This window comes from Nicotiana tabacum, chromosome 14 (genome assembly GCF_000715075.1).
Source record: "Nicotiana tabacum cultivar K326 chromosome 14, ASM71507v2, whole genome shotgun sequence".
In the NCBI taxonomy this organism is placed as follows: Eukaryota; Viridiplantae; Streptophyta; class Magnoliopsida; order Solanales; family Solanaceae; genus Nicotiana; species Nicotiana tabacum.
Window position 1 is genome coordinate 65558536 of NC_134093.1, and position 11870 is coordinate 65570405.

General features: G+C 35.4%; 2 protein-coding genes across 2 annotated transcripts; both read left to right on the plus strand.

Moving 5' to 3' along the window:
• Nucleotides 1-7288: 7288 nt before the first annotated feature.
• Nucleotides 7289-7747, plus strand: LOC142168966 (uncharacterized). The gene has a single exon (XM_075230150.1). It carries the CDS (start codon nt 7289-7291, stop codon nt 7745-7747), a length of 459 nt encoding a protein of 152 aa, XP_075086251.1.
• Nucleotides 7748-7759: 12 nt separating this feature from the next.
• LOC142168967 (uncharacterized) lies at nt 7760-11555 on the plus strand. The gene is made up of 4 exons (XM_075230151.1): nt 7760-9065; nt 10004-10191; nt 10419-10572; nt 10714-11555. Exons 1-4 carry the CDS (start codon nt 7760-7762, stop codon nt 11553-11555), a joined length of 2490 nt encoding a protein of 829 aa, XP_075086252.1.
• The last annotated feature ends 315 nt before the right edge of the window (nt 11556-11870 follow it).

The following is an 11870-nucleotide window of genomic DNA, read 5'->3' on the forward strand; positions in this document are numbered from 1 at the left end:
TGATCTCTAAAATAGAAGTGCAAGTCCAGGAATACAACAACAACAACAACAACAACAACAACAACAACAACAACAACAACAACAACAACAACAACAACAACAACAACAACAACAACAACAACTGAAATGAAAAGAGTTGCCAAAAACTGCGGTCGAAATGCAGCTCTACCTCGTCTCTCGGCAACTCACAGCAACAATCACAACAGCTCTTGGCTCGATCCAACATCTGTATCTGCATAATTAAATGTAGAGTGTAGTATGAGTACAACCGACCCCATGTATTCAACAAGTATCATAACTAACCTCGGCGAGATAATGGAGGCAAGAATTATCAATTATACTCGCTAATAATCTGCTCAGTTCATAAATTTCACAAGTACAAACAATAATATCCTCAAATGATAAAACATAGATAAAACTACCTCGATGCACATGAGATAATGTGTCAAGCTCTGTATCAGTTAACAATCAAGCCTATAGAGAAGATATGCATGTATTATCAAGTCTCGATGCACATGTAGACATATAGAGAAGATATGTACCGTGATCTCTCTAATCAAACCAAACAACATATAGAGAAGATATGCACAACGAGGCATGTATACATTCTAGATCTAGCATATAGAGAAGATATGCAAATAAAACATATATACATCCAAGAAAATTGCAAGTAGAGAAGAAATGCAATAACCAAATATTGATCAGTTTTTCTCAGATCGCGTGTATACCATCAAGAGAGAAACATTGAGAGGGTGACCCTAGGAGGATGGATCTTTATCCACACGCTGTACGGACAAATCACGTGTCATATATAACAACCGCACGGACAACTCATGTACTATTAACTCAGATCTGCACGGACCACTCACGTGCTATCAACCCAGTCCATATCACAGAAAGCATATACAAGAATACTTGAACGTAAATAATGGATTTCAAATTACATACTCATGGACTGATATAAGTGACATGCTAAGGTGTAGGCATATTCAAAGTGTACTACCTTAGTTCAATTTAGGCGATTACGCCATAGAAATAACAATTAACACGTTTGAACAAGAGATCAACCAACAAATAACCTCTAACATGATTCAATTAGCTCATAAAGGGGTAAAACAAAAGAAACATGATAGCATGAAGCTTAGCAATCAATTCAAGGCATATCATGGCCTAATTACTACCCCGAGCATGGGTAAAACCCCGATGCACGCACATGGGCTCAACCCCCTCGCATGTGTGCCACTCATAGCGCGTAGCCAACATTAATAACCCAGACAGCTAGTGTCTCAACCAAGTTTAGGTAAGATACTTACCTCAAGCAAAACAAATCAATACTCTAGAAATCCATTCCCGCATGAATCAACCTCCGAATGGCTCGAATCTAGCCAAAACTAACTTAACAACATCAATAAAAGCAATAGGAAATAGCTCCAAAGAATAAAGCTTTGATCTTGATACAAATACACAAAGTTAACCAAAAATTCAACTCTGGGTCCGCACCCCGGAACCCGTCTAAACTCACAAATCTCGAACATACATTCTAATACGAGTTCAAATATATGTGTTTTATCCAAGTCCGACCTCAAATCGACCCCTAAATCACCACTTTTTACCCTTAAATTTCTCCTTTAAATCACATAGTCTAGGTATAATAATCCATGGGGAAACAAGACCTATCATCACAATCAAGTAGATATTACTTACCCTTCAATTTGTAGTAAAATATCTTCCAAATATTGCCCTTACCCGAGCTCCAAAACTCTAAATAATGAGAAATAAACCTAACCCTCAAAATATTCTCTCTGCGATTTCCGCTTTTGCGGACCAATCCATGCTTCTGTGTGTTCACTTAACTTCCCGACTAGCCGCACCTACGCCCCAACTTCCACTTCTACGCAATCACTTCTACAATCAAAGCCTCGCAGATGCACCATCGCATTTGCGCTAATATTCCGTATCTACGGACTTTGCCCCCAACCATCCTCCTTCGCTTTTGCGCACATAATCCTGCAGGTGCGCCTTCGCACCTGCGCACCTCTCTTCGCATGTGCGATTGCACCAGATCTGCCACCCATCAGACAAGCTCAACCACCTTCCGGGTGGTCCGAAACCCATCCGAGCCCTTCGGGCCCCTACCGAGCATACCGCGGACCTACTCGAAGCCTCAAATCATACAAAATAATAGTAAAACCATGAATCACACCTCGATTCAAGCCTAAGGAACTAATCAACTTCCAACTTTCTAAAACTCATGCCGAACCACGTCTAATCAACTCGGAATGACCTCAAATTTTGTACACAAGTCCCAAATGACATAAAGGACCTATTCCAACACCTGGAGAAACAATCCGAACTCGATATCATTAAAGACAACTCCCAGTCAAACCTATGAACCTTCCAAACCTTCAAGTTTTCCAACTTTAGCCAAATAGAACCAAATCGACCTAGGAACCTCCAAATCCAAATCCGGATATATGCCTAAGTTCAAAATCACTATACAAACCTATTGGAACTATGAAAATACCATTGTGGGATCGTCTACATAAAAGTCAAATTTCGGTCAACTCTTATAACTTAAGCTTCCCTCCTTGGAACTAAATGTCCCAATTCTATCCAAAACTTCCCTGAACCAAACCAACAGCCCCCGCAAGTCACATAACAATAAATACACATATGAAAAGCATCAAATAGGAAAAAGCTAAATTATACAAAATAATCGGTTCGATCGTTACAAGTTCCTCGTAATTTATTAAATAATTTTTTCCCTAGTTCTTGATTGAATGTATTACCACTAATGCTAGTGTAATAAAAGTAATCATTTAAAAACTTTTGAATATGGAAACTACTACTTATACTAAGTTGTTCTAATTTGATTAATGTGTTTCTCTATAATTTTATATTCCCACTATTGAGATCTTCTCATGTAATTAAACTATGAATTTTATTTGTAAAATTATAAGAATTTTCTCCCATTAATGATAAATTCTGAAATTCTTCTCGGAATTCTATTTTAAGTTGTTCCCACAATCCTTTTGTTAATTCTCCTAAAAATATTTTCATATATTTATACATGATTTCTGCATCATGTTCTTGACGACGATGATTCTTTATGTAGTCTGCTATAACTATTCCTTTCCAAATATCTATTACTGAATTCCACATTTGTGGATCATGTGCTGCAATATTTAATATTTTTCCTTTATTTCCCCCTTCTTGTAACTTAATTGATTATTCTATTGGCATTTTCCCCAATAGGTTTAGCATTTTCTATTCTAATTTTATTTAGTTGTTATTTCTGCTACTCTATTTAGTGGATGTGCACGTTGAAATGAAGTTGCTGATGAGGTAGAACTTTTCATAAATTCTTTTCGACTAATTAATGAGTCTTCTATACTTATTTTTGTTTCTATATCTAGATTGTTTTGTTTCTCTATTCTTTGTGTCTCTTTAAAGAGCTCATCTGATTGCTTTATTCTATTATTCAATTTTACTTGTCTATATCCTATATTATCTTTTCTTGATGCGCATTCTTTGAAATATATTTTCACTTGATTTATATTTAAATTTCCTTCCTTACCTCCTTTACACTCAAAAGTTATATTTCTTTTGTTTTAAAATACTTTTTGTTGCAAATTCTATTATTAAATCTACCTCAAATTTATCATCTTCCAATTGTTTTGTGTTCATAAACTCTGTCTCCTCTAATTCTTTCTCTAAACCCCTTTGTGGCGTATAATTATAATATGTAAATCTTACTGACGTTTGCTCTTTTGTATTTGTATACATTAAGGACGTGTTAGGTTGAAATATTTACTTTTTATTTATTTTTTCTAAATTCCATTCTAGTCCATGGGTCTAATTTATGGGTGAATGACACAGTTACCCACAAAAATAAAATTATTTACCCTTACCTACATATTTATTTTTCTACCCATCAAACTAATTACATTTCCTACCTTTGGTAGTTTTTGTGAGGAGTTTCTCTTTTTTTTCTTCAATTCTTTTTTATTTCTATGCTTCTTTCCTTTTTTCTTTTTTTCTTTCTTTTCTCCTTTTGTTTTTTCTCGTTTTCTTCTTATTTTTTTTGTTTTTTCTCTTTTATTCATTTATTTTTGCCCAAATCGTATTATTGTTATTTTTACCATAACTTATTTCACACTCAAATTTGACTCCTTCTTTATTTTTTTCTTTTTCTTTTTTTTCTTTATTTCTTGTTCCTTTTCTAATTCCACGTGATTGCCATACAAACCTTGATCTCCTTCCCTACAAATATCAGTAATACAACCAGTTATGGAGCAAGAAAACATAATCTACGACCACTAAATCTCCATATATACTAGTTAGAATAGAAATGATAATAAAATATTGGAAAATGCAATAAAAATATAAGTAGCAAAAAAGACTTCTAGTACCATATGATACCAATATGGTATACATGTATACCAATATGGTATACATGTATACCAACAGAGTATATGATTTCTCTAGAATATTGCTATAACTATCTGCGACCATACTACTGTACCAAAACATTAAAGGATGCAATAAAAGTATGAGAAAATTACATGCTCACATTGCAAGCTAAATATTCGCAAAGCAACTTGCTCATTCCGTATACTAATATGGTATATAGTTGTATGGGGTCCAATAATTACCTATAACTATAAAAACTATTACATAATACACATAATCTATGTCCATCGGCACAAAAAAATTCCATCACTGCAAATCATATTCATATAAATAATTTTATAATAGAATTCACTTAAAAATGCAGCTAAAACAACCAAAAAATGTTCAAACTACCATATGATACCAATATAGCATATAACTGCAGCTAATACAACCAAAAAAGGATTCAACTAGCATATGATACCAATATAGTATATAATTATACTAATAGGGTATATAGTTGTACGGGGTCGTTTCAACAACTGCATATAACTATAAAAACTATTACATAATACACAAAATCTATGTCCATAGGTACAAGAAAATCCAACACAGCAAAACATGATCATATAAACTATTTCAGAATAGAATTCACTTTAAAATGCAGCCAAAACAATCAAAAAATATTCCAACTACTATATGATACCAATATGACATATAATTATACTAATAGGGTATACAGTTATACCAATTAATTCCACGCAACTATATATGACTATACTACTATTACATAATACACATGCATAAAGAGAAAAATAAAAAAATAGTGTATCGCATATTAATATAATAATATATTTCAAGATATTGTACTATAATACTATTATATAAATCAAACACATAAAGAAAAAATTAAAATGATTACATAATAAACATGCATAAAGGAAAATTAAAAAAATTCAAGATACTGTACTATTCTACTATTACTAAAGAAAAATCAAACAGTGTACCAATTAAATGTAGCTAATACAACCAAAAAAGGTTCCAACTAACATATGATACTAGTATAGTATATAGCTATAGCAACATGGTATACAGTTGTACGCAAAGAGTTTAAAAAAGACTTTTTAAATTCAATTATTAAATACTCATTAGTCCTCTATGATACCCACATAATATATATCATATGGCATTAGGATATCTTAGAGGACTGGTTCACTCCTTCAAAAAATACTTTAGCTTAAATTTAATATTTTAATTTTTATAATATTCTTAGAAAATTTTACTTGTGAAAAAAATAAAAAAATAGATTCATTTTTTAGATATAAATATAAAGTATCTTTTGCGAAGTTCATATTGATTTGCTTAGCTTATCATCAAACCATATCAAATTCTAGGCACCGAAATCATAATCAAATTTTGAAAAATGACTCGAGCAATGACAAAGAGTTACGAGAAAATATGAAATTTGTAGGGAGGGAGAGAGTGTTTTGTGGCGATGAAAGGCATTCAATAGGTGATAATTTTATTCAACAAGAGAAAATTAAACTACATGCACGTAGTGAGTTAATTGAATCGTAATTTGTACATATTGAGCAAACCTCTTTTGTTGTATACACAAAATCATCACATAACTAAATAATAGCTATTCCTTACCCATTAATTGTCAATATTTTAATTTGTGAATATCATAAAAATATTGCCTATCAGATAAACAATTTAACTTATGAAAATAAAAGCAAGAACAAAGAGAGGAAATTGATCAAGAGAGAAATGAAAATGTTTCTTACCTTGGATTGAAACAAGGAAGATTATGCATGAGTTGGGTATATGTTTATTTCCCCTGAAGCCTTTAGAGACTTCCTTTATGGCTAGACGGGTAATAGTTTTATATGGAATAGGTATATTTAGAAATTACTATTCAAATAGGTAAAATCGGGTAATTAGTTTAAGTTTAATAGGTAGTCCCCGTAAATTCCTCCTATTCTTATAGGTTTTAGAACTTTAATACATCTATTCCCCATTAGTTCTACTACATCATTTATTTTTACCTTAAACATTCAGTGTATAATTTATGTATACTAGCTAAAACAATAATCAGTGAATTTGATCGACTATTTGGGTAAAGATTCCTTCTTTTTTTCATGGTTGAATTTCACAAAAAGAATACTTTCGCGTTGGTATTTAAATATGGGCAGTGTCTTGACGGTATCGCGAGTGTATCCAAAGTATATAATGTATAATCATTGTATACTCAGTTCATATTCAATGAGATTACACTGAGCATATACGTTAATATACGATGTATATGCAATTGTGGTGGAGGAGGCAACAGGGTGAACAATATATATTCACTCTATAATTAATGTTTAATAAGTATATATTGAGTGCATAATGTATTATCAGTGTATAATGTATAATGAGAGTATTTTTTATGAGTTTTTAGAGTTAACAGTGATGGTTGGATGAAGGTTTCTTGGTGCAGTGTTTGTAGTAGTTATTGAGAGTATTGTAGATGTATTTATGTAGTTGAGGGTATTTTTGTAATTAGTAGTTGAGGGTATTTTCGTAATTAGCTAAACATAGTATGTGTATATGTACAGTACAATACAGATATACTTTTCACTTTTTCTTTATGAAAAGAGTCGGTTCTCTCTCTCTCTCTCCAGAACCTTCCGCCATCTTCTCTTCTTCTCTCTCGTTTGTTCTCTGCGAGCTCCGATCACCATATCAATAGTGGTTTCTGCTCGTATCTGAGTCTTTGTTTTCGACATGGTATCAGAGCAGGCTCATCTCTTTCATCACTAATCTCTGCTTGTTTTGAAGCTGCAAGCCAAGTTGGGAAACCCTAATTTTCACCCATAGTTTTTCAGATTTGTCGATTAATTCATCTTGTATCATGGCGGTAGATGACGATATTTCGGATTCAACTAATTCACCAAATGTAAACAAGGATACATTAGATTCGGCCAATCCCTTGTACATGCATCCTTCAGAGAGTGCCGGATCGACACTAGTGCTGGTGGTATTTGACGGAACTGGTTATAGATCCTGGAGAAGAGGCGTCCTCAGAGGTCTCTCAGTGAAGAATAAGGTTGGTTTCATCACCGGAAAATGTAAGAAGCCAGATTCCGACCATCCGACATTTGAGCAGTGGGAGAGATGCGACGACATGGTCATATCGTGGATTCTCAACTCACTTTCAAAGGATTTGGCAGATAGCTTACAGTATGTGGTCGATGCCAAGGAATTGTGGCAGGAACTGGAGGATAGGTACGATCAGACGAATGGAGCGAAATTGTACCAGCTTGAAAGGGAAATTAACGACCTAAGTCAGGGAGCCCTAGACATTACATGATATTATACAAAAATGAAGAAGCTTTGGGAAGAGTTAAACGCATTGAATGCACATGCACAATGTAAGTGCCAGTGTACTTGTGGTGCCAAGGCAAATATGCACAAGGCTGAACAAGACAGAAGGCTAATTAGGTTTCTAATGGGTTTAAACGAGGTCTACACAGTTGTGAGAGGAAGCATTTTGATGATGAATCCGTTGCCCAGTATTGCACAAGCCTTTTCTATCCTGATCCAGGAAGAAAAACAAAGGGAAGTTAGGCCAAGTAACCATCTGATGATGGAGTCTGCTTCAATGAATGTCAGTGGTCTTGCAAATCCAGCTTTTAGGACAAATTATGCTCAACAGAGGAACACTATAGGAAACAACTCATACAGAGGGAGTTATCCATCCAACAGGTCACGCCTGTTTTGTGACTACTGCAAGATGCAAGGGCACACTAAAGATAAATGCTACAAACTACACGGATTTTCCCAGGACTTCAAATTCACTAAAGGAAAAAGTGTGGCATCCGCTGCAAGTATGCATGGAGGACCTGAAGGGATAGTTTTTGGAGGATGCAGTGAAGTTGGTGCTAGAAATCAAAGCATGGGGATTCAAAACCTGACAAAGGAGCAATATAATCAGTTATTGCATCTGTTGGAGAACTTCCATGGTGGAAGTGCAATTGAAGTCTCAAATAACATCACTAGTGGGGCAGCAAACTTTGCAGGTATATTGGCTTGCTCTACTCATAAAGAAATCATTGGTAATCTTTCATGTAAATGCTTTAAATCATCTGTTGAATATTGGATTTTAGACTCCGGAGCTTCTAATCATATGTCCTATAACAAAGCCCTATTAACCAACATTAGAATTCTACCTTATCCTTTCCTAGTAACCTTACCAAATGGATACAAAGTTAGAGTGACAGAAATTGGTGATGCAGTCCTTAGCCCTAAGCTGACCTTACACAAAGTGTTGTTTGTCCCCAGTTTTAAGTTCAATTTGATCTCAGTTCATTGTTTAATATCATACCTTAAGACAATTGTCCAATTTTCTGATACTTCATGCATTTTACAGGCCCATTCAATGAAGAGGCCTCTGGAGATTGGTAGAGCAAGGAATGGTCTGTACTTCCTTTGCTCAAAATGTCAGTTCCTTAGTTCAGCTACTGTCCCCACTTCTCTCGTTGCAAATTCATGTTCTGCTTCTACTAGCAATCCAAACAATGCACAACCACATAAATCACTCACTGTAAATAATGACAACTTGGAAACTTGTCCTGCTAATTGTCTTTCATCATCATCTATAAATGTTCCACTCTCAAGCAATAAGAAAGGTTCTTGTACATCTTCTTGTCCTATTAATGTGTGTGGACCCTTTTCTAATTCTTCATCTTATGGAATTTGTGTTGACTATTTGTGGCACAACAGATTGGGCCATGTACCTTTTGTGAAAATGAGGGGAATATCATCTATACCTGTAAATTTTGCACCCAAACAACCATTCTTATGTTCAATTTGCCCTATGGCCAGACAAACAAGATTACCATTTCCACAGAAAAATACATCATCTACAAATGATTTTGAACTATTACACATAGACCTCTGGGGGCCATACCACACAGTCACACATGACAATTACAAATATTTTCTTACCATAGTTGATGACTTTAGTAGGTCAACCTGGACATATCTTATGAGTTGTAAAAGTAATACACTTTAAGTTCTAAGAATCTTTGTGTCTATGATAGAGAACCAGTTTAATTCCATTAAGTCCATGAGGTCTGACAATGGACTGGAGTTTGTCAACAATGAAACTTCATCATTTTTTCATTCCAAAGGAATTATACACCAGAAAACCTGTCCATACACACCTCAACAAAATGGCGTGGTGGAAAGAAAACACAGATACTTGTTGGAAACTGCTAGAGCCTTACTGTATCAGTCCAAGTTACCTATAAAATATTGGGGAGAATGCATTCTCACAGCCACATACTTGATTAATAGACTACCCTCTACAATCCTGAATAACAAATCACCTTTTGAAATACTTTACAAAAACAAACCCAACTATTCACACCTTAAAAGCTTTGGATGCCTATGTTATCCTACCACTCTTAAAACTCATAAAGACAAATTTGAACCCAGAACTGAGCCTCATATTTTTGTAGGCGGTACTTTGGCACAAAAGGTTACAAGGTACTGAACTTAGCCACTAAAAGAATACATATTTCCAGAGATATACAATTCCATGAACATGTTTTCCCTTTTGTAGTGTCTTCTGATCACACTTCTCTTCCTTGTGTTTTGCCATCTTTTCATTCTGATCTTGTATGCGAAGGTCATAGAAATGCTGCCTTGAGTAATAGTCAGTCACCAACTGGGACTTTACCAAGTTCTGTCACCAACGTTTCTTTACCAGGTGATCAAGATATTTCCCCACTAGTTGATCAAAGCAACCAGGTGTTTCTGAAAATTCACCTATCCTTTCAAATACCTCAGACCAACACACCACCAACACTTACTCATTCCCAAGTCCTACAAGACCATCCAGGACAGTAAAAACACTAAGCTACCTAAGTGAATAAGTGTATTCCCTTCCAAATTTAAAGAATAATACATCACACACTATCTTGCTCAATTTTCCCCTTTCAGACCATCAACATATTTGTTTTACTGCTTTAAACAAGGATAGTCAACATATGATGAGAAACATTACTCATGAATCTGAGCCATGTTCTTATGAGGAAGCAGCCTTAAACCCTGCATGGCAAGCAGCCATGACACAAGAATTTGAGGCTTTGCATGCTAACCATACATGGGATTTAGTGACGTTGCCTGCAGGTAAGAAAGCCATATGATGCAGATGGGTGTATAAAATCAAACACAAGGCAAATGAGACTGTTGAGAGATTCAAGGCAAGACTTGTGGTGAAGGGATACACACAACAAGCAGGAATAGACTATACTGAAACTTTTTCTCCAGTTGTCAAGATGACAACTGTTAGCATAGCAGTTAAAAGGGGCTGGAACCTTTTCCAACTAGATGTGAACAACACATTCTTACATGGAGATCTACATGAAGAGGTGTACACAGAGGTACCACAGGGACTGCAGATTGAGGTTCCTAGTCTAGTTTGCAAGTTAAATAAGTCCTTGTATGGACTGAAACAAGCAAGCAGACAGTGGTATGCTAAGCTGACTGAAGCATTGTGCACCAGGGGTTTTAGACATTCAGAAAATGACCACTCACTGTTCTGTAAAAAGGATGGCCTTTTAATAGTATTTGTGGCTGTCTATGTTGATGATGTGATTCTTACAGATACAGATGTAGAAGAAATTAAGGCACTAAAGGTTTTCCTCCATGATCAGTTCAAAATCAAGGATTTAGGAAAGTTGCACTATTTCCTGGGACTAGAAGTGTTCTACAAGGATGGTGGAGTCCTCATTTCACAGAGGAAGTTCACTGCAGATCTGTTGAGAGAGTATGACAATCAGTACACTACATTCTCTTCTCCTCTTGACTGTACTATCAAGTTGAAGGCAGAAGAGGGAACCCTGCTGGCAGATCCCACTCACTATAGAAAGTTAGTTGGGAAACTTAACTTCCTCACCAATACAAGGTTAGACATTGCCTATAGTGTTCAGCACTTAAGTCAATTCATGCAAACACCCAGAGAACCTCATCTTAAAGCTGCCCTTCATGTCTTAAGGTATCTTAAGAATGATCCAACCTTGGGCATTTTCTTTTCTAACAACCCAGATTGCACTATGAAGGCTTTCTGTGACTCAGACTGGGCTGATGCCCTGATTCTCGACGATCAGTGAGTGGATACATTGTCTTGTTAGGTGATAGTCCTATCAGCTGGAAATTCAAGAAGCAGGAAACAGTCTCCCTCTCCTCTGCAGAAGCAGAATACAGATCAGTAAGAAAAGTAGTTGGAGAACTAATCTGGCTTAAGAGACTGCTAGAAGAACTGACAGTTCCTTGCTTACATCCTATCTCAATTTTTTGTGATAGCCAAGCTGCAATACATATGGCAAGAAACTCAGTGTTTCATGAGCGTACCAAGTACATAGAGGTGGATTGTCATTTTGTACGAGACAAGTTACATGATGGCCTCATTACTTTGCATCACATTC